This window comes from Paroedura picta, chromosome 5 (assembly GCF_049243985.1).
Source record: "Paroedura picta isolate Pp20150507F chromosome 5, Ppicta_v3.0, whole genome shotgun sequence".
Lineage (NCBI taxonomy): Eukaryota > Metazoa > Chordata > Lepidosauria > Squamata > Gekkonidae > Paroedura > Paroedura picta.
The window spans coordinates 119,556,933-119,581,067 of NC_135373.1; the positions used below are offsets into that span (position 1 = coordinate 119,556,933).

Consider the following 24,135-nt stretch of genomic DNA (forward strand, 5'->3'; position numbering starts at 1 on the left):
TACCCCCAGATGTCCCTCCAAAAGTGGGACAATCTGGTCACCTTATTTTAATGTTGTAACCCGCCACAATATGGTATCCTGAGAGTGGCAGGTAATGAATTTAGTAATAAATAAGTAAAATAATAAATAGAAACCTTAATAAGCCTGTAAAACAGTCCTGCAAGAGAGGTGACATACCTTTTGCAGGTGTCAAATGTATGTCGATCAAGACAGAGCTCTACATAGAAGCATAGATTTGGAAGGAACCTGTTGAGTCATCTAGTCCAATACCCCTGCACAATGCACGAAATTCACAACTACAGGGCCAATGGTCGAGGCCAAATAAGACTTACATTAGATTAACTATCAGGCCTCTCTCTTTGCCCCCCCCCCCTGTCCTCCCCCTCCCTTTGACACCTCGTCCTTCTTTGGTGCATTACAATGATGGAAATACCGCATACCACTGGTGCAAATAACTTTTTCAAAGGCGATTTGAAACTTTTTAATTGATTTTATACTTTGATGGCTGTAACTGGATTATGTTGTTTGCTACTGTGAGTTGGCAAATCCGAGAGGGGCGGTATATAAATTAAATAAATAAGTATTTGTCCATGGCCGCTTAAAGTCTTTCTGGCAGAGGCTCCCCTTGCTGGCTTCCCAGGTTGCAGCTTGGCCTTTTTGATGTTGTGCTCCACTAGCTGACTCCTCAACCGAAAGAAATAGGGGGGGGGGGGGCAGCAATGGCGAAAATGATTCATTAGATCTGCTAATGTTTGAAGACAGATTTATGGCAGGCAGTAATGGGATCTGCATGAGACACAACCAAGCATTCTCTCCCGTGCATGAATACTGATGCATTTTGGCATTGATGTTTCACTGTCTCTATATTTAAGGCTCGAAAACAGACACATGTAAATGCATACACAAATGTTGTTCTTAAGGCATATGCAGAGTTGTACACAGCACTAAAATATGCGCTCAAATATGTCACTCTACTCGATTTCTCTTTAAAAAGCCCCATTGATACCTTGAAAAAGCCCCGAAATGTTAACGCAGCGTAGCGTAATCCCGAATAAGATCCCGGGATGGAGTTTGTGTGCGCTTTTACGATGTTTGTGTTGATCATCGCACACGCATTGTGTACACGCACGTTCCGCGGAAACCTGTCTTCCAAACTTTAATATTGCAAAAAATTTCCTGCCTTTATTATTCATACCAACCCGAACTTTAATACCGCTCCGGGATATTTAAATTTATCATTAAAAAAAGAAAAGAAAAAAATATATATATTCAGCCTACCGAGAACTACTGAAAGGAAAGAAATAGCTTTTGAGAGAGAATAATGCCGGTTTAAAAATGTCCCGCTGTGTCCACCCCTCCTTTGGAAAAATAAAATAAAGAAAGGGGGTGGGTTTGCAGCCATGGGGCTAGTTTCGGTGAGAACGATTGTGTAAAGTGTTGGATTTGTGTGTCTGAAAACAAGGACGGCAAGGGAGCTGCCCATTCTAGCTGGCTGGCATTCAGGGGGAGGAAAAAGAAGTCGTTCATCGCCCCGAAATCAAAACTGCTGTTTGGAAAGAACGGCTACTGTTTGGTAAGGAGGGTGGAAATCATGACTTTCCTTAACACTATGAGTTTTGGGTGCACCAAGCATCTAACATCTGACCCCCCCCCCCCCAATTCCCCCGCCCTCCGGATTTCATGGTGAAAAGTTTCAGTGGCAAGTTGGTTAAGACTGGCTTTGGACGGAATTTCCAATCCAAAACGTTTTACGGGTGTTGCTCGTGGGGGCCGTGGCTGGGACATCCGTCTGGTAGGTGGGAGAATTGATGGTTGTGTTTCGGAGTTAATGAATCCTCTTCAAAGACAGTCTCCCTCTGGATAGTGTTTCACCCCCAAATGTCTGATTTTTTTAAATCATAAGAAATATACATGATTATTTGATAGACGCCGTGATGGCTTTTAATTGCCCGTTTGGGGAATAAAACGATTGCCTGTTGAAAGAAAAGAAGAACAAATGAAAGGGAAAGATAAAACCCATTTTGTTTGTACAAGGCAGCAGTGTACCTGTGAAGGTAGTCCCTCTGCCCTATCTCTCCTGCTGCAAAAAAGCGGTATTCGTAAACAGAATTACCTTTCTTTTAGACTATTGTCCCCTCATACAGAACAAAACATCCTTTTTAGGCTATAGCGGGCGATATTACAGATGTCCCGCATTTGCAGAGATGCCATGGAGCTAGGGTCAAGCCGTTTCTGAAATTTTCTGAGCGCTTCTTATGTTCGCTCTATTTTGGAGAAGGGATTGAGGGACAATCCCAAATAGATCCGTTTCCGTCCCTGCGCCGAATTACGGGATCTCCAGATTTCAGCACAAGAGTCATTTGCTGCAAGGTACATCTTAGCACCAAATGGCATGCTTGTATTTTTGAAGAGTCAGATCCAGGCTCCCCAGGGAACACTCTATGCATGTGGAACAACAAAAATGGGGAAATAATTGTTTGAGAACTTTCCCTAGAGTTGCTGTGTGCATGCTCTGGAGAGTCCAGACCCAACTCATTAAAAACACAAATGTGTTGTTTGACCCTAAATTTTTCCTCCTGTGCCATGAGAAACCAGAGGGTGACTGAGAGAAAATTTTGCCTGTCACATACAGCATGGAGTCACCCAAAGCTCTAAAAACGGGCAGCTTCGTTGCTTAAAAGCTGTCAGAAAAATGAGTAGCATCATTTACTTCTGCTCTGATTAAAATGCTATAGCTAGTGGACTTCGTAATAACTCAAGAGTCTTTGAGTCACAGATACAATATATGACTCGGTCTGATTCTTATGAATAAACTGGCCTTTGATCCCATTACTTTATTTCTTAGTGTATTTCAGAGTTGTTTCAGAGAGTGAAAATCTTGCTTTCTTTTACATGTTAGTGGCAGCTAGAGGTAGGCTTTCTCTTGTTTCGTTTTTTCGTGGTCAAATAGCAAAGGATTGTCGTCGAAAGGGCGGCTAATGAAATGATGGGAATGAGATAAAAGGCTTTAAAGAAGGAAGACAGAATTAATGTAGTCAAAAAGAGTTGGAAAAGAATTACGTACTATAGGAATTCCAGCTGCAATGGAGTTAAGCAGGAATTTCCCCTTTTTTGTTACAGAAAGTGAATTCATTGTGATAGCTGTTTGTTCTTCCCTCACTGGGCAGAAATAATATGTATTAGCAAGTCTTGTTTATTTTATTTTACATTTTGGGTTGGCCAAACTGTGGTTCGCCAGATGTCCATGGACTACAATGCCCATGAGCCCCTGCCTGCCAAAGTTTAGCCATCCCTGCCTTAGAGCAGGGGTAGTCAACCTTTGGTCCTCCAGATGCCCATGGACGACAATTCCCATGAGCCCCTGCCAGCATTCGCTGGGAATTGTAGTCCATGGACATCTGGAGGTCCACAGGTTGACTACCTCTGCCTTAGAGGGTTTGTCTAGGGATGGCCTTTCAAGCAGGGACTTTCCATAGACTATTTCCTAGGCTGTGTTGGCCAAACTGTAGCTCTCTGGATTTCCATAGACTGCTAGGGGCTCATGGGAATTGCAGTCTATGGACATCTGGAGAGCCATAGTTTGGCTGCCGTTGCTTCTGCCCACCATGGGGACCCCAAATGACTTACATTATTCTCCTCTCCATTTTATCCTCATAACAACTCTGCTAAGTAGGATAGGCTGAAAGCATGTGATAGGCCCAAAGGCAACCACTATAGTTAATGGATGCAATTGAAAATATATACTTATAGATGGAACTTCACTGGTGGTCTTCAAACAGCAGCTAGACAGATGCTTCTCCTGGATACTTTAGGCTGATCCTGCATTGAGCAGGGGGTAGGACAAGATGGTCTGAATGGCCCCTTCTAACTCTGTGACTGTAAAATAGCTGCCTCAGGAGTTCCTCCTCACTGGGAGTCTTCAAGCACTGAAAATGGGGTTGGACCAGATGGTCTTCATGGGTCCTTCCAACTCTTTGATTCTATAAAGAAGGGCAAAATAGGCTGTGTTTAGTAAGGACTGGTTAAAAGGTCTTTCTGTCTATACTCAGATAAACAGCTGTAAGTTTGAGATATATTTTGGTGTGGATGTGTGTCAGCCTTACCTACTTCACGGGGTGTCTGTTGTGGGGAGAGGAAAGGGAAGGTGACTGTAAGCTGCTTTGAGCCTCCTTCGAGCAGAAAAAAGCAGCATATAAGAACCAACTCTTCTTCTTCTTCTTCTTCTTCTTCTTCTTCTTCTTCTTCTTCTTCTTCTTCTTCTTCTTCTATTGCCATGTATCGTTTGATCACTTGGATGCTGGGCAGAAACAGGGAGCATTTGAGGCTCTCGGGACACATCGGAAAGAGATTATGGCCTACAGGCCTCGGCTCATGGGCGGCGTCAAAATGCCGATCTGAACCAGCATGCCCAGTCTCCGATTTTAGCAAAGGAACATGCCAAACAACACTTCCTGAATTTGGCCTGAGCACTGACAATTCTGGCTGATCTAAGCACACAAGATGGTGGTGGTAAAGCACTTAGGAAACAGAAGGGGCTGCATCACATCCGACCGCACGAGGAGGTTCGCGCTTGGAAATGCCCTCCTCGTAAATGTTCCTTGTAAAGAGAAAAACAGAAAGGAATAAAAAACACGTCCCGGCTGGGCTGGTTTCCTATGCTCAGGATGTTCTTCATGTAGAGGAGCATTCCATACTGGAAGGCACAACCTGTGGTCTAGAACAGCTGCAGTGCCGGCTACAACTTCAGCAGTTAGACGTAGTGGTTAGGAGTGCAGACTTCTAATCTGGCATGCTGGGTTCGATTCTGCACTCCCCCACATGCAGCCAGCTGGGTGACCTTGGGCTCGCCACAGAGCTGATAAAGCTGTTCTGACCGAGCAGGAATCTCAGGGCTCTCTCAGCCTCACCCACCTCACAGGGTGTCTGTTGTGGGGAGAGGAAAGGGAAGGCGACTGTAAGCCACTTTGAGCCTCCTTCGGGTAGAGAAAAGCAGCATATAAGAACCAACTCTTCTTCTTCAGTAATATCAGGGCTCTCTCAGCCTCCCCTCCCTCACAGGGTGTCTGTTGTGGGGAGAGGAAAGGGAAGGCGACTGGAAGCCGCTTTGAGCCTCCTTCGGGTGGAGAAAAGCAGCATATAAGAACCAACTCTTCTTCTTCATTCTACTCCCCACATTCTCTGGCTGCTCTGCAAACCAGGCCACATGGCTGGTGTACTCCTTTGCTTTCCATTTAACTTGCTGTCCTTCCTTGGGCAGCATTTCGATGGAGCATCTTTTTGATAGCCAGCTTGGTGTAGCGGTTAGGAGTGCAGACTTCTAATCTGGCAAGCTGGGTTTGATTCCCCGCTCCTCCACATGCAGCCAGCTGGGTGACTTTGGGCTGGGCACAGCACTGATAGAGCTCATCTGACCGAGCAGAATTATCAGGGCTCTCTCAGCCTTCCCTCCCTCACAGGGTGTCTGTTGTAGGGAGAGGAAAGGGAAGGCAGATGTAAGCCACTTTGAGACTCCTTCAGGTAGAGAAAAGCAGCATATAAGAACGAAGTCCTTCTTCGTTGACATTTTAACCTCAGCTTCCATCTTTGTGTGGATGTCTTTACCGTCAAGTTGCTGGGGTCCTCACCATAGCAGGAGACTCCAGTTGATAACCTCAGTTGTCTGCCACCAATTTAAGCTGTGGTGGGAGAATTTTTATTTAAAAACCCAGTCACATGCATGGGGTGATGTCACTTCTGTGGAAAACATGGAACATTATGTTGTTCTAGGAACAGCTGCAAACTCTTTGGTTTTGCCATAGAGATTCTGGTGATTCCTAAACTGACATGACATCAGTTCTGTTCTCCCCCTCCCTCATAAGTGATGTCACACCACATGCAGTGTTTACTTATTGGAGCTCACTGTGAGACTCCAAGCTACTTATTGTCTCTCAGTGTAACCTACTTTACAGGGTTGTTTTGAAAGCCAAATGAATAAAGGGGGGCCATTTATACCTCTTTGGGCTCTCCAGAGGAAAGGCAGATTCATAGAATCATAGAGTCAGAAGGGACCACCAGGGTCATCTAGTCCAACCCCCTGCACTATGCAGGACACTCACACCTACCTGCCCACCCACAGTGACCCCAATTTCATGGCCAAGTGATCCCTCCACCAAACATCTCCAGAATGCAGCCTGACTTGGAGGAAATTCACCTACCATCCCACAGCAGATTCAAAATGTACTAGGCGGGTTGGATCCTATCATTCCCTTCCACCAAACCTTTCTCCAAAAGAAACAGATTTTTTTCAACAACAACAAAAGAAGAAGAAAGGAAAAGAACAGAAAAGAAAGACATTTCTTCTTTAGAGGAAGTCTTTCTCCACCATGCCAAGCTGTCTTCTTTCAGAAGAAATCTTTTGTCCTCGATAGATTCAAAATAGTGGGCAGAAAAGCAGGGGCAGTGTTGAAGGCAGGGCCAGATCAGAAGGAGGAGGAGAAGAAGAAGAAGAGTTGGTTCTTATATGTCACTTTTCTCTACCTGAAGGAGTCTCGAAGCAGCTTACAATCACCTTCCCTTTTCGAGTCTAATCAGAAATTGGAAGCGAAGCCAGGTTGGCTGTGGTACTGTGGGAGGACACCACAGAAGTCCATGGGTCAGGGTGCAGAGTTAGGCAACAGCAAACTATTCCAGATCCTCTCTTGGCTTGAAAAACCTATGAAGTTGGCTGCCACTCAACAGCCATTTCCAACCCCATAGAATCATATAATCATAGAGTTGGAAGGCACCTCCTGGGTCATCTAATCCAACCCCCTGCACTATGCAGGACACTCACAACCATATTGCTCATCCATTGTAACCTGCCACCCCCTTGAACCTTCACAGAATCAGCCTCTCTGTCAGATGGCTCTCCAGCCTCTGTTCAAAAATTTCCAAAGATGGAGAACCCACCACCTCCCGAGGAAGCCTGTTCCACTGATAAACCGCTCTGACTGCCAGGAACTTCTTCCGGATGTTGAGATGGAATTTCTTTTGAATTAATTTCATCCCATTCATTCTGGTCCGTCCCTCCGGGGCAAGAGAGAACAACTCTGCTCCATCCTCTGCATGGCACCCTTTTAAATACTTGAAGATGGTTATCAGATCCCCTCTCAGTCGTCTCCTCTCCAGGCTAAACAGACCAAGCTCCCCCAACCTTTCTTCATACGTCTTGATCTCCAAGCCCCTCACCGTCTTTGTCCCCCTCCTCTGGACACGCTCCAGTTTGTCTACATCCTAAAACTGAACACAGTACTCCAAATGAGGCCAAACCAGAGCAGAGTAAAGCGGTACCATCCCCTCCCGTGATCTGGACACGATACTCCCCGCCTCCAGTACATGCAGCCTCCCTCAATATGCCAAACCATTGCGATATAATTTACTTTGATTGTCATTTCTGGAGGCTTTTGCACCAGGCCCGTTGACTATTCTCTTGAATCTCAGCTCAGCAGAGGCGTTTGTTGTTGGGGTGCTCCTTGGCTAACTGTTTACTCACTTGAAAGGTGTTACGCTTTCGGGGTCCCTTCATTTCCCTTTGTCTGATACTTTCTCCCACTTCTTTGAATAACATGCACGCATTCAAGAAAGGGCGCATGATTGATGTGTTCCGAGAAACTAATAATTAACAGATTATTATGTCTTGAAATGATTGACAGCGGAAACTCAGGGTGTTGTTTTATTTATTTTTTCCCAGTCTCGTTTTTTAATGATTAGAAAATCAGAATTACCCCCTCTTCTTTTTTAAGGAACTAAAATACTATTTGGGAAGTCTAAAACTTTTCCCAGCCATTACATTTTTGGTGCTGCAGCCTCATTTGATTGATTGATTGATTGATTGATTGATTGATTGATTGATTGATTGGCTGATTTGTAGGCCGCTTCTCCCTTGCAGAAGTTTCAGGGCGGCTGACAACATATTAATAGAGAGCCAGTATGGTAGTGGTTAGGAGTGCGGACTTCTAATCTGGCATGCCGGGTTCGATTCTGCGCTCCCCCACATGCAACCAGCTGGGTGACCTTGGGCTCACCACGGCACTGATAAAACTGTTCTGACCGAGCAGTGATATCAGGGCTCTCTCAGCCTCACCCACCTCACAGGGTGTCTGTTGTGGGGAGAGGAAAGGGAAGGTGAATGTAAACCGCTTTGAGACTCCTTCGGGTAGAGAAAAGCGGCATATAAGAACCAACTCTTCTTCTTCTTCAGTGATCTCAGGGCTCTCTCAGCCTCACCTCCCTCACAGGGTGTCTGTTGTGGGGAGAGGAAAGGGAAGGCGACTGTAAGCCGCTTTGAGCCTCCTTCGGGTAGGGAAAAGCGACATATAAGAAGCAACTCTTCTTCTTCTTCTTCTTCTTCTTCTTCTTCTTCTTCTAATAATAATAATAATAATAATAATAATAATAATAATAATAATCCATCCCTTGTTTAAAGCAGTAAAACAAGAAGTAAATAAAATAATTTCAATTTAAAATATGAATGCTCCGACTATCCCACTAAACATAATTACAAGATTGAGTTTGGGGTCCGACTATCCAGAGTCCTGTGGTTGTGATGGGAAGGTAGAGGGGAGGGGAGGAAGGCATGTTTTGATGCTACTGTGTGCCCTATCTTGGCCTCAATCATACACCTGGAGGAGGAGAGGCATTTTGTAGGCCCTTCAAAACTTTTAACAGCTCTGATAGGTCCCAGATCTCTGCTGGCAGCTCATTCCACCTGGCTCTGATTGTGGCCAGTTATACTTTTTGGGGGCCAGGGATCACCAGCAAGGGACATATTCAAGGGACATATTCAGAGGGTTGGTCCTTCAGATATGCTAGATACCATTGTGGGATACCATGCCACCTGTGATTCCCCCCCCCCCCAGAGAGGCCAACTTTTCATTTTGTGCAAGAGCATCCATTCATCTGTTTTCTAACTTGGTATGGGTCAGCATAAGTATGCAAGAAGTCTGGTAGATCTGACAGTGATCCATCTTCTCCAGAAATTAGTTTCGTACAGCAGCCCAGGAATTGCCCTAAAAAGCTAACAGGTCAAAGCTGCAAAAGGCCTTTTCCAGTCCTGGTATTCAGAGTTTGTTGACTGATTATGGAGGTTCAGACATGAAGCCGCCTTATACTGCATTGGACTCTTGGTCCATCAGCTTCTCAACTGGGTCCATCTTCTTGGTCGATCAGCTACTCTAACTGGCAGCAGCTCTCCAGAGTCTTGGACAGCTTGCTCTGTCCTTCTAACCAGACATGCCTGTCATTGAACCCAGGACCTTCGGAATGCCAAGCAGATGTTCCACCATTGAGTCCCATCCCCACAATTCTCTTTTAACACCATGCCTAAAGTCCACCAATGGTGCTTTCCCCTATAAATCTGTCTAATCCTGTTGTAAAGCCATCTATACTACCAGATGACAGTGAATTCTACAACTTAATTGTCCACCCAGTAAATAAGGATCTCCATTTGTCCATTCTGGAATCTATCACCCATCTTCGTTGGGTGACCTTCAGTTCTAGCATTATGTCCATTTCCTGTCAAGTCTCAGCTGACCTTGACAACCCCATAAGGTTTTCAAGGCAAGAGTCATTGCCTGTCTCTGCATAGCCACCCTGGTATTCCGTGGTTGTCTTTCATCCCAATATTAACCAGGGCTGACCATACTTAGCTACCAAGATGTAACAAGATCAGGTAGGGATTGCCTGGTTTTGCAGCTCGGCCTCCAGGTATTTCCCAACCCACATCTGGCAGCCCTAAGATCAGGCTAGCCTGGACTGTGTAAGAGGTTGGCGGGGGGTAGTTCTATCCACCTTCCCCACTCTATGCATAATTTTATAAATCACTCTCATGTCCCCCCCCCCCAAGCTGTCTTTCACTTAATATCTTGCAGCCTTCTTCCATAAACATGAGTGGCCATACTGTGACTCTCCAGATGCATGCTGGCAGGGGCTCATGGAAATTGTAGTCCATGGAGATCTGGAGAGCCACAATTTGGCCTCTCCCACTCTATAGGAAAAGTACATGTTTGTACATGTTGACCATGACTTTTAAACTTTGTTAAACATTTCACTGGTGATATGACCACACATGTTGACCTGCCCTCCCCTCCCAGAATGGCCAATGATGGGTCTGTAGGAGATGGGAAGGAGAGGGGTGCTGGGTGGGCACGTATGCAGCTAAGCTTCCCAACCATATTCTGTATGATGGCACCATTTCTGGGGTTTCTGGAAGCCTGAAGAATGTTTCAGGGGTTTCTCAATGGTCAAATAGTTGAAGAAGGCTGCACTAAACCCTAGATGAGAAAGCCTGTTGTAGAAGTTTCATGCGGGAATCAAAATGCATAAAAAAACATCCAAGACTTGCATTGGAGAATTGCACCAAGATCCTCCTAGTATCTTTTACCCAGCCTCTAACTGTGGAGGCTCTATTTTGCTGAGCTGGCCAATAGCTGCTGGCCAATAGCTAGCCCCCTTCCATGGATCTGGCTAAAATAATCAAAGATGGGCACTATTCTAATCTCAAGAGCTGGGTTTGATTCCCCACTCCTCCACATCCAGCCAGCTGGGTGTCCTTGGGCTAGTCACAGAGCTGTTCTTGCAGATCACTTTTGACTGAGCTTTCTCAGCCCCACATACCTCCCTGGGAGAGGAAGGAACGCGATTGTAAACTACTTACCTCCGGGTAGTGAAAAGCGGGGTATAAAAACCATCTTCTTCGCCATCAGTAATGTGTGCTGAGGATACCCTTGCATAGAGAACTACCAATCATAGATATAGTCCAGCATCATCAACCAGATGTCCAGCTCACAAAAACCCATTTCCCTGCAACTAGCTTCCAGGGGCATACAACCTCTGAATACCGAGGTTCCACTTTGTCATCCTGTCTAATATCTCTGGACCCTTTTTAGGTTTGATTGGGTAGTTTCAAGTTCTGTTAGTTATCAGAGAGGGAGGTGGAAATGTCTTTCTCTCTACCCTTTTTTTGGAGGGACAGGTCCTGTGAATAAACCGGGCCCTGGATCTTGACAAGTTAGAATTTAAAAAGATTTACTGTTAAACAGCTGCTGGAACTCAGTAGTCGATTATTTTTCTCCCTGATTTCAAAGCCAGAGAGTTGGCTATAATCTGGGCATCATTGTTCCTTGAGAAACTAACGATCTGCTGTTACAGAGAGGAAGGTAAAAATATGAGAGAGAGAAAGTGTTGGGTTTTTTTTAAAGATGTAGTTGTTTTTTTTTAAGATGTACAGTTTTGCTCATCTTGTTACATCCTACAGATTCAAAACTGTCAAAAAGGCAAAGCTAGAGTTTGAAGGAAAATGCTGTCTATATTTCTATTGGGATTTTTTCCTTCCCCCCCTCGTAAGTGTACCCGCTATAATTATCTATAAATAGGCAGGCCTCTGTGTGCATATGTGTGTGTATGTAGGGGGGGGTATTTTTTAATGTCGCTGTATAATAACAGGTCTTAATGCTAGATTATACCAAGTCATTTATAAATAGTCAGAAGAGAAGGACTTCCTGAGTTGCGAACCAGTGGACTGCTGTAAGGTTGATGGGATTTCAGCTGCATATACATATAGATGGGGTGTTAACTGGATAATGATTGATGAATCCCTTAATTAATTCCCCAACAACTTACCAAGTAGAACCCTTGGTCTTTTCTCTCCCGCTCTTTCTTTTCCTCCTGACAAGACCATGTTTGTCACTTTTAGAGACACGGATAAGCTCCCATCTTCCCCCACCCTTGTAAGTGTCTTTGTGGATTTTTTTGAAATATTTCTGAAATATTTTTTCCCCCTCTGGCTGTAACGAGATTAGAGTATCATCATTTTATGGTCTAAGCCCTCGAGTGGGGATTTCAGGGGGGCTGTGCGGGGAATGACAGCACCCCCTGAACGCGGGCCGCTCCGCACCTTCCTTAAGATGAGGAATTGCCAATCAAACTGTCCTGGGGAGAAGGAACCAAGAGAAAAGCAGCAGGGCATCTTGGGGTTGGAATTCTGTTCTGAGGCCCAAGGATTTATGAAGGAAACCCTCCACTGAGAAAGACGGCCACGTAACCCTGACACGGAGACTAACCGGGCCCATGTCCTGTGTTCATTTCATTGACAGGTTCCTGGATCCAAATCATAGACAGATTCATGGAGGAGTGGTCTATCAATGGCTCCTGGCTGTGGTGACCGAAGGAGGCTGCCATATTAGAGGCAGTGAACCTCTGAGGAAGGGTTGCCCATTCTGTGTTGGGAAATGTTTGAAGATATTTGGGGGGGGGGAGGGGGGAGGCTTGGTAGTGTGAGGTTTGGGGAGGTGAGATCTTCAGCAGGGGAAGATGCCATAAGGGTCAACCTCCAGAGCAGCCATTTTCTCCACAGGATCATCGAATTGTAGGGTCATCTAGGGCTGGGGTAGTCAACCTGTGGTCCTCCAGATGTCCATAGTCTACAATTCCCATGAGCCCCTGCCAACATTTGCTCATGGGAATTGTAGTCCATAAACATCTGGAGGACCACAGGTTGACTACCCCTGATCTAGGGCAACTCCCTGCAGAATGCAGGAAATTCACAACTATCTGCCCACCCACAGTAACCCCAAATCCATGCCCAGATGAGCCCCCCATCTTATCTATGTTGTTCGTAGGTGAGTTGTGATAGTTGGAGATCTTCAGGCCAATTACTGTGTGAAATAAGTTGCTATTCTAGGCAGCCCGTTGGTCTGACCCAACAGGAGTCATCTCAGTTTTGACTATTAAACCACATCCATGACCCATCAAATTATTTTGTCAATGTATTTTATGTTTATGGGAAGCTGCCTAGAGCAGCCTCTCTCATTCTTAAGACTTCAAGAAACCCAAGAAATGGCACAATCGTGCAGAATATGACCGGGAAGCAGAGCTGTGGACACGCCCACCTGGGGCCTCTCCCCTTCCCACCACCTCCAGGCTAATCACTGGCCATTTTGGGGGTGGGCAGGCGGGTCAACATGACCATATATGGTCATATCACCAGAAACGTTTAACAGTTTTCAAAAATATATTAAAAATTAACTTCCGCCCATTCCAGGACCTCCAAGAAACCCCAGGGTTTCACAAACCCCTGGGTGAGAAAGCCTGGCCGAGAGTTCTGTGTGGGAGAAAGGGGGCGGATAAATATTTCCGGTGAATAAATACAAAGGCAGGCAGCTGTGTTTTGTGGCCAGGCAGCTCCTTAAGCAATCAAACTCCCTGACGCTTTTGTGGGGAACAAAATCAGGACTGACTAAGCACATTGTTGGCCATCCTATCTTGATGGGGAACTGCTGTTCCCTTGAGAGTTATCCACACTTCAAGCCTGGGAAGGGGGAGCATGTGCACACAGAGAGAAAAAACCCAATTTGGGGGGGATTTGGCCAAGCTCCAAAAAGTGAAGGGCCATTTGTGCGATTCGGATTCGAACTGAATAGCTTCAGGCCAAATCCGAAATGGTTCGATTGGGGGGGTGTGTGTGCACATGCTTAGTAGCTAGTAATTGTCCATATAGTATAGCCCTGAAGAACCCAGGGATATCCACTTGTGCCCTGACCAGATGACTCTGGGTAGCCCAGCCCTATCTGAACTTGCACGTGAGGCAGAATGGCCACTTTGGAAGGTGGACACAATGGCTTTGTATCCTAATGACATTCTTGGAAATCAAACCGGGTTCTCCAGATTAGGGGCCACTGTTCTTAGCCACTACACCATACTGGCTTTTCTTAGAAACTACCTCCTCTTATCGAGTTACCTTATGAAGGCTGAGCAGAGGTTGTTGGGGTTTTCTGACTGCTGATGGAGTAACCCAAGAGATGATTTCCTGGCCTCAACCTTAGGCCTGGAAGAGCAGCTCCATTTTTTGGCCCTCTGGAGTTGTTTAAGGTCCAGGAGGGCCCTGGTCTCTCCAGGCAGAGCATTCCACCATGCCAGGGCTTGAAAGGGCCTGGTCAACACCAGTTTTATCTCTTTGAAGCCATGGGCCCTGAGCAGATTTTGGCAGCTTTGCCATAATGCTCTTTGGGGGCTGTAGGGGAAGATTTCTGAACATTTTACACAGAGGGCATATTTGCCCACAGCCCTGCAAACAATGTGGCCGCGACTTTTCCATCGCACAAAAGTTTAAGCTTTGACAGCTTGCGTGTGCGTGTGGGTTTTTTTCTCCCCTTTTCACGCGATTGCTGAAAATGTGCTGTTTTCGAAAGGGGAAGAAAAGGGGCAAGAGAACAGTGGTGCTCTCAGGGTGGATGTTCGTTCCCTCGCGAGCTTTTGCAAAGTATTCAAGAGAACCCACTATTTTTTTCCCCCTCTCTCTAAAATAAAATGGAATTGTGTTTCATTATGTCGTGCTCTTAGGTAATTTCCCCCCCTTTTTCTTTTTTCCCCCCCATGAATGTGTTTAAGAAGCTGGAATACAAGAGAGAGTTATATTAGCGTATTATTCTTACAACAAACAGGCACTGTTCTGCAGCTACCTGCTTGGCCATTGTTCCTGATTGTGTATGCTTTGCAGTGGTATTTGGACGGCTTCCTGCTCTCCGCCGGCACAAGAAGAAAAAAAAAGGCATTTCTGTTACAATGGCCCCTAACCACACAATGACGGCATTAAGGATTTATGTGGAGGTTTCATTATTTCCCTCCTCTTTTGTTCCTTCCAGGATGTCTTCCAAGCGACCAGCCTCTCCGTATGGGGAAGCAGATGGAGAGGTAGCCATGGTGACGGGCAGACAGAAAGTGGAAGAAGAGGAGAGTGACGGGCTTCAGGCCTTTCACCTCCCTTTGCATGTGAGTTTCCCCAACAAGGCTCACTCCGAGGAATTTCAGCCCGTTTCCCTGCTGACGCAAGAGACTTGTGGCCATAGAACCCCCACCTCTCAGCAGAATACTTTGGTAAGTTGCTCCTGCAGGCACTCTTGTCCTCCTTCTTTCTGCCTCTGCCATAGCTTGGCTCTCCTAAAGACCTCTCCTTTTGGGCAATGCATCGGGTGGCCATCATGCACATATGGACTACGTTGAAGTGATGGGAAATCGTTGACCTAACTGCAGTGTTTTTCTTCTGCTAAACCTCCTTGCAACTGTGAACTATGGGCTAAAAATACATACATAGATAGACTACCTGGTCAGGCCAGAAGCCTAACTCTACATTTTAGTGTGAAGTTTGGTGAGGTTCACTTCCACCTCGGTATAACATAATGTGTGTGTTGCCAAGCACCATACTGCAGTAATCCACAGATATCTCAGAACATTAGAAGACCGCTATTGGAGTAGGATTGTCACTCATCAGTTGGGGCCTGAGGATCCCTAGTTTGGAGGGAGAGTGGGGAATCCCACTCCTTCACATGCAGCCAGCTGGGGGGAGGGCTTGGGCCAGTCAAAGTTCTCCTAGAGTTCTCTCAGCCTCACCTACCTCACAGGGTGTCTTTTGTGGAAAGAGGAAGGGTAGGCGATTGTACCATGCTATGAGACTCTTTAAGTAGTAAAAATCAATTCATAAAAAAACAGCTGATCTTCTACTTATATAGTCTGCTCTGCAGAAATCATCTTGCAAAGTTGTTTCCCCCCCCCCACTCTTCTTCCAAGGGGGTCAGGCAGCGGATTGGAATCTAGCCTCCTCTGTTTTATTTTCACAACACCCCTATGAGGTAGTTCATGGTTCGAGAAAGTGATTGGCCCAAGTGAGATTCTGTGAACTCTCAGCTATGTCATCCCTAGTTGTAGTTTTAACTATCTTTAAACCATCCCGCGGCGCAGTGCACCGCAGACTAAATAACTGAGTAAGGGCTGTTGGGAAGGAGTTAGGGCGGGACCTGTCCGGTATAAAAACTCGGAGGGCCCAATCAGGAGCCGCGAAGCGGCTCCTGATTGGGCCCTCCGACTGTCCATCCAGGGACAAGCCGCGCGTGGCTCCCCATTGCCGGCTTGCCCTGGCCTTGCCCAGCTGCCAGAGGACTCACTGCGCCGAAGGACAAGCCGCCTTACAACTCTGTGAGTCCTCATGGCGCCCTCCCCTCACCCTAGGGAAAGGAGCAGGGATGCCGCGTCAAAGACGCGGCATCCTTGCTCCTTTCCCACCCCGGGGACTGTGACCATCGGACGCATACCGCCACCCGCTCCCATAAAATGGCAGCCCATCAGCCCCACCACCAACCTGACTCCTTGCCGCTGGCCTGCGCCACCAGGAGTGGCCCGCGCCACCACCTGCTGCCGCAAGACACCCTAGACTTGCCGTCGCCGCCGCCCGCCGCAGCCGCACCTATTCCAACGTCCCACGCTGCGACCTGAGGTAGCCCCACACAAAACAAGATGCTGAACAGGCTTCCGCCCTTTCTCCAACCACTTTCTTCAAGATCAGGGTTGCTTTCTGACAAATTGAGAACCGCGTCCTCGATTTCTCCTCTTTTGCTTCCCGTAGCGATGAGCCATTTGACCACAGCCTGTTTTTCCTTGGTTCTCCCATTGCACTGGTTGGAACACGGGGTTCATTCTGTGCAGGCTGGATAATGCCCTGTCAATGCATTCCCAAAGTAGCCTTTCCTGTTTTGCACGGATAAATGCAGCTGCAAAAGCACATTGAGAGGGCATTATCCAAAGTGCGTGGAAACTTAATAGTGGGCGACCAAATTTATAAACTTTATTATCTGATGATTAAATGAGTGGCTGGAAAAAAAAAGCTTGTGAAAAGTGAGCATTTGTCTTCTTCTTCTCTGAAAATAAACAAAACACTTTTCGGTACGGATCCACACCCAGGGAGTAAGATGTGCTGTAATGACGTGCGTTTGGGGATGGGAGTGCAACTGATGTTAAAAATTCTCACCTTGGGATTTTTAATCCCACCTCCCCTCAGCATGAAGCTTTGTGTGTTGACTGACAGGCAGAAGTGGGGGAAAAGTGCAAGCCTCTCTGTACTGGTTAAGCTACACCTGACAAATCCCCGCCTGCTACATCGGAATCAAACAACCTCACCAAGTACGTTTTGTTTTTGTCTTTTTGATCTGGACTGCTAAAAGCCTCTCTGAGTCTCCCCCTTACTCTTTGAGCCTAGGTGTGAATGCTTTCTGTACGGAGCCCAAAAGATGGCTGACAGAGCTATTTTGCAATGGAACGTGTAGGTCCGCCCTTCTTATTACGATTTTGGGGATATTTTTCGACACCGGCTTAAGCCTCCGGTACGAAATGTGTATCGGCGTGTTTCCTGTCGCCGTTTTACGAACTCCCCGGTTCCTAAATCTGGTGGTCTCACAAAACAACAACTGTGTAGCTTATTTTAAACCTTTTCTCTGTGTGTGTGTGTGGGGGGGGGGGTTCATGAGCACTTATGACACAAAAGGCTGTTGAGGCATTTTAGAGGGTAGAGCTCCCCTCTGTTCGGGGCGTATGGCGTAACGGGTTAAACCGCAGCGGTTGCCACTTCAGAGCCATATGTAATGTCTCTTAATCTTCTTTCCTGGGTGAAGTGCCTTTTGAGAAGAATAACCTGCCAGGTGGCTAAAGGGTGTGTGAGGGAACGCATATGTGCATTGATTTATCTAATAACGAAAGAGATCGCACAGCACCGATAAACTCACGTGCGCATCGCTAGAATGTTGGCCTCACGGTGTGTGAGCCACTTTGGTGTGGTGGTTAGGAGTGTGGACTTCTAATCTGGCATGCCAGGTTCGATTCTGCGCTCCCCCACATGCAGCCAGCTGGGTGACCTTGGGCTCGCCCCGGCACTGATAAAGCTGTTCTGACCGAGCAGTGATATCAGGGCTCTCTCAGCCTCACCCCCCCCCCCCACAGGGTGTCTGTTGTGGGGAGAGGAATGGGAAGGCGACTGTAAGCTGCTTTGAGACTCTTTTGGATAGAGAAAAGCGGCATATAAGAACCAACTCTTCTTCTTCTTCAGTAATATCAGGGCTCTCTCAGCCTCACCCACCCCACAGGGTGTCTGTTGTGGAGAGAGGAAAGGGAAGGTGAATGTAAGCTGCTTTGAGCCTCCTTCGGGTAGAGAAAAGCGGCATAGAAGAACCAACTCTTCTTCTTCTGGGCCACAGCGAGGGCTGGAAAGGGCTGTCTAAGGTGAAGGCCAGGTACATCCAGTGAGAATAGCCCAGCCGGTTCACAATAATGATCTAATTAATATATCTTGTTTCCCACAGGGGGCACCCCGATGACCCCAGAAGACCTGCAACCAGGATGCAGGCATGAAGAAGAGCAAGTTTTTTGTACCCTGCTTTTTACTACTCAAAGGAATCTCAATGTGGCTTACAATCACCGTCCCTTCCTCTTCCTACCTGTGAAGTAGGTGGGGCAGAGAGTTCTGAGAGAACTGTGCCTGGCTCAAGGTCACCCAGCTGGCTTCATGTGAAGGAGTGGGGAATCGAACCCAGTTCTCCAGATTAAAGGTCGCTGCTCTTGCCCTCAACACCACCACCTCCTCCTGAGCTCCCACGGACCCCTGCATGGGAATTCTTGCATCAAAGCTTAGTAGGGTCAGCCCTGGTTAGTACTTGGATGAGAGACCCCTGGAAAAGTCCCGGATTGCTACACAATGGGAGGCAATGGCAAGCGTCACCTTGGAAACCCTGTGGGGTCACCACAAGTCCCAGCTGCGACTTGACGGCCCTTTCCCGTTTCACACCGGAGCCTTCCAGGCTTACAGCTCAGCGGTTTAGCTCCCCTATGCTGCACCAGCTCCGTGTGCCATAATAGAGCTTTATTTCCCATAAAGAGCCATTGTGGGGGAGGATTGCAGATTTCCCGCATACCTTTTGTGCCTCCAGCTTAGGATCGTCCCCCCTCCCCTCTTTTTCTAATGGTGGCGGGACAATGCCGAGTGTTGTGAACACCAGCGTGGTTATTGTGCCAGCTCTAATAATGAGAATTTTTCATTGTTTGGGGAGAGCCGTCTCCTACACCCTAGACAAAAGTGTAATTACTTTTGAACGAGGTGGAATGTGCGCCGTTTTAAAGAGCTCGGCAAAGAGATTTGCGAAAGATTCAGATATGGCTCGCTTCGATGCCATATGCGCGGCGTGGCAATACGGCATAGTTAGCACGTTGCATAATTATGCGCTTCTGTGCACACGCGCACACACACACACACACACACACACACACACACACACAGAGCTTCTGGGTTTTAGCTTGAAGCCGTTGTTTTCCAGGAGCCGTGGACAGGCTTCCCCGAACAAAGCCGGTTCGGTTAAAAGAAAGGGTGACGGAAAGTTTTTCCATTGTCTTGTTTGAATGTCTTTCCTCGCCCGCCGTTCCAGTCGAAATTGATATTTATCTTATGATGGAATTACTTTGCTGCAAACATTAGGTGCTAAATGTCATCCCCCAACATTGCACTTCAAAGCTGTTTCCATAAATATAATTTCAGGTTTGTAAGCTGGAGCTGATAGTCCCCCCCCCCTTCTCTTTCAGTCTTTACACTTGCATTGTTTTACAAAATTACCCCCAGGGCCATCTGAATAAACAAGACAATCCAGGTACAATCAAGAGAGCGCAGAAATTATATAGTACACTTCCATGTTATTATAGTACAGACTAGGGACAAAGCCCGTTGCGTTCAGGAATACAACAGGCGCTAGATTGGGAGTGGATGGGGTGGAAGAACTCTGTAGATGGCCTATCCTCCCCCCAGGACCGGGAAAGGCTGCAGGCTGGAGGCCCACAGGAAGGGAACTCACCGGCAGGGGCAGTTCTCATGCAGCAGGGATCTGCAGCCTCTGAGGGAAGTGGAAGGAGAAGGGGGGGGGGGTGGTCAGGGATGGAAGTTGATTGGCTGGCTGCTGAACAGACAGGGAAGCCGGTTGGAGGAGGAGGCACTCAGGGGCAGGATAGCTGCCCTGAGTTGGTGTTAAGCACTGAGTGGCACTTAAGCCATGAGACCAGCTCCTCCTTCAATCCCTTACCAGAAATATATCGTGGTACAGTTAAGCTGCCTTACTCTAAGGATCTCGCTTGAGTCGTCTACCTTGGTACCGTCTCTACTAAGTGGCAACAACCCTTTTTCAAACTTTTGGCCATGGAGGAACCCCTGAAATATTTTTCAGACTTTGAGTAACTCCGGAAGTGGTGACAGTCCCCTCCAGAGAAGTGGGCATGGAAGTAAGAATGCAGGAATGAACCAATCAATGAATCATCTACCACTTCCCTTGTGGAGAAATAGACTAGGCCTGTAGAACAATAGGAGAAACATGCTCCAGTGATATCTTATTGATTTATTTTATTTATCTAGTGATGCCAGCAGCCATCCGAACTTCTGGGAAAGGCTGTGTAACCTTTGGGGAGCTCTTGCATAACCCCAGGATCCTCTGGGACCCTGGTTTGGAATCCTTGCTCCAGGGTCTTTCCTATCCTTGCTCTTGAGGACAGGGTTGCCAACTCTGATTGGGAAGCTCCTGGAGATTCGGTGAAGGAGCCCGCAGAAGGTGGGGTTGGCAGAAGGGAGTGACTTTGGCAGGGAATCAAGCAGCCATTTTCTCCATGAACCTGTCCCTTGTAGTCTCGAGATCTGTTGTCATGGTGAGAGATCCCTATCCACCATTTGGATGTCGACACCCCTACTTGAGACCTTTCCATGGTGAGGCCAAGCTTGAACCTGAGACTTCTCTACTTGCAAAGGATGGACTCTGCCCCTATGTGTTCTCCACCTCTCAGTGACAATGGTTTCTCCCATGAACGCATCAAGCTGCCTTCTCATATGTATAGGAAGTCCATTTAACCCAGCATTGTCTCTTATGACTGGTAGCAGCTCTCTGAAGTTTCAACCAGATGCTAGGTTTGCTACATCTGATGCTTTAGTTTATAGTTAGATTTTAAGGGTTCTCTGTGTGCTTGGTGTTTGCCGTGATATTGAGTGTAGGTTTGGTCCTTCTTCTGTTTCATTTGTGTCTATTGTGGTGGAGCTCAAGAATTAAATGAATGGGTTGAGTATGGTGGGAAGGCCAGAAGTTATCATCATGTCTACCTGTTGGGTTCCAAGAACTGTCATCATCGCTTCACGACGTCCATGACATTCTCGTCTTTCGCCCCATGTGTGGTCATCACAATAATATACAGCTAGCTAGAGCAATCAAAGAACTTCAGCTGTGATCCCAGCAAGCCCTAAAACAGCTTAGTGTGGTAGGCCACGTCCATGACCTGACCTCAATTGCCAGTGAAAGCCCAATGCCATCAGATTTTGGAAGCTAAGCAGGGTTGGCCCTGGCAAGCACTTGGAAGATTGACCTCTAAGGAATACCAAGGTCATGATGAGGGGCCAGGCAGTAGCAAACCACCTCTTGCCTGACAGCCAAACAAACCTAGGGTCTCTGGGCTTTGCAGATGCTATGCAATCCATCCATCAATCATAAGGCCATGATCATGTCAAGGGGGGGGCAAGAGTGGCTTGTCTGTTGCGACTAGGGGTGGGCAATTTCCTTAGGATAAGCAGGAAAATACCCAAATCAATGCTGATTCAGGTACTTTTCGGCCCTTATCTGATCTGAAACACCCGTCCCTGCAATTTAAGTGGGTCGAATCAGTGGTGGCTGAATCGCCATTCAGCATTCCAGCCATGGTTCAGCAACTTCAACTGCTTCCCCCCTGCTTTCTCAGGCATTCCATCTGCCATCTGGAGATCACGTGTGGTTTGGAGAGTTGTCCATGGTAGAACTGACACAACATGGTCTCCTGCTATTCCAGTTCATCTTCCGATGACCAAGATCAGTTCCCAGGTGAAAATGGCTGCGTTAGAGAGTGGACTCGATGGCATTACACCCTAGTGGTCCTTCTCCTCCCCAAACCCCACCCTGAAAAGTCTCCCAAGTATTTCCCAACCCAGATCTGGTAACCCTAAATAAGGCCCCAGGCAGAGGCTGTCAACCCTACTTCCACCAGGCTGAAATTTGGAAGAAGAAGAAGAGTTGGTTCTTATATGCCGCTTTTCCCTACCCGAAGGAGGCTCAAAGCGGCTTACAGTCGCCTTCCCATTCCTCTCCTTGGGAACAGCTTCCCCCAATACTATTGTGTCCATAATGAGCTGTCTCCCAAACCACCGTCCCATTGTGAGTTGTGATTTGAGATTATTTTTACAGAAAAATATAGGCAGAAGGGGATTGCAATACAAGCTCTTTGGCTCTGCCTTTTGGGATTGTTTGCCTAAATGCCCTTTATAGAAAATGATGATCATGACCAAGGAACAATGCGGAGAAGTGGCCCGGACTAGCCTCGGCAGGTCTTGGCAGCGCGATGCTCGGGGTAACTGGAAAGTTCAGAGTCCACAAGGGCACCTGGCGAGGCTGGGTGGAGTCGGTGAGCTGCTTGTTGTTGAGGAACGACTCCGCATGAAGCCCTGGCTCCTTTTAAGAGAGTCATTTGAAATCAGTTAAGCAGAAAATAATCACCTGAAAAGCAAACACTTTTGTTTTATGAATGTGCTGGGAACCCTACGTTTCCCATTGTTTTCGGCCACGGAGGCGCGCACCTAGGGAGACAATCGCATGACTTCATATCAGAAAATATTTGTGTTTGGGCCTCTCGTGTCAATACGAGCAAACGCCCGGTTCACTTGGGCAGCCGAAACATTGTGTAGCAACCAGCCAGCTGGAAACGTAGGCCTCGAAGTCTGTCAGAGTCTTTCAATCGCTGATTGTGTGGCAGATTTCTCCTTTCCTGCCTGGCAAAAGTCACGGAGAAACCTTGCGGGGAGGTGGGGGATCTGGAGATGTTTTGGCCTGCTTTGAGGAAATGGCGATAGGTCCATGAATCTAGAATTGCTCCTCCATTATTTATTATTATTATTATTATTATTATTATTATTAGATTTATAGCCCGCCACTCCCTTGCGGCTCATGGCGGGTAACAATATGACAAATCCCCATTAAAACCCCATAAAAACAATAATAACATTGCCAATATTGCCGGCATGGCAAGAACGGCAGCTCAACTTCCCCTCCCTCCCTCCCACTACTAGCGGGTGGAGAAGAGGTCCTGATGATGTTTTGCTTCGGGTCCAGAACCCGAGTCCCCGGGGGAGGCATAGATCTATTATCAGCCCCGGCCTCAACCATAAACCTGGCGGAAGAGCTCCGTCTTGCAGGCCCTGCGGAACGTTGAAAGATCCCGCAGGGCCCGCAGCTCTCCCGGGAGCTCATTCCACCAGGTCGGGGCCAGGACCGAAAAGGCCCTGGCCCTGGTCGAGGCCAGGCGTGCTTCCCTAGGGCCGGGAACGACCAACAGGTTTGCACCCGCAGAGCGCAAGGCCCTGCGAGGGGCATAGGGCGATAGTCGGTCCCTCAGGTATGTGGGTCCCAACTTGCGTAAAGCCTTGAAGGTTAGAACCAGAACCTTGAACCGGATCCGGACAGCAATTGACAACCAGTGCAGAGCTTAAGAGCATGATGTAGTGATTAAGACTTCCTGTGCTCCCAGTATGGCTTCTCCCACTTCCCTTGTACTTTGCTAAGCCTTTAAACTCTCTCTTATCCTTTGGGCCCTGCAAATCCTTAAACCATTCCTGTTCCCCTCCAATTCCTTTTCCATTGCGTATGAATTCAACAAGGCCACCGAAGACCATAAGATGAGCAGAAAGCCACTCTGTCCTCCTGATTCTCCCCCAGGCTAGTTTTTTTAAAATAGTTTAATCGTTGGTAAAATGTGGTATGGATCCTGATTATCTCTGGTGGATTAATAACTGGTTGACAGATCGTACCCAGAGGGTACTTGTTAATGGCTCAGCATCCTCTTGGAGAAGAGTGACAAGTGGAGTTCCCCAGGGATCTGTCCTGGGGCCTGTGTTGTTCAACATATTTATAAATGATTTGGATGAGAGTTTAGAGGAGATATTAAATTTTCAGGTGATACTAAACTGGGAGGGGTAGCAAACACAACTGAAGACAGCAACAGAATACAGGATGATCTTCATAGGCTCGAGAAGTGGGCTAAACTGAATAAAATGAAGTTCAATAGGGACAAATTATAGTTCTGCATTTAGGTAGGATGGAGCAGAGTTGTTCTCTCTTGCCCCAGAGGGACGGACCAGAACCAATGGGATGAAATTAATTCAAAAGAAATTCAATCTAAACATCCAGAAGAAGTTCCTGACAGTTAGAACGGTTTCTCAGTGGAACAGACTTTCTCGGGAGGTGGTGGGTGCTCCATCTTTGG

At 47.2% G+C, this 24,135-nt stretch overlaps 1 protein-coding gene across 13 annotated transcripts in view; it reads left to right on the forward strand.

Moving 5' to 3' along the window:
- The window catches only part of SOX5 (SRY-box transcription factor 5), a 909,709-nt gene that overhangs the window by 506,255 nt on the left and 379,319 nt on the right, over nucleotides 1–24,135 (forward strand). For all 13 annotated transcript variants that reach the window (XM_077340178.1, XM_077340177.1, XM_077340179.1 and 10 more), the window contains one exon: nucleotides 14,658–14,889. In XM_077340178.1, coding sequence (XP_077196293.1) covers nucleotides 14,659–14,889 — 231 coding nt within the window. In that variant the 5' untranslated portion in view covers nucleotide 14,658. The remainder of the gene's footprint in view (nucleotides 1–14,657; nucleotides 14,890–24,135) is intronic.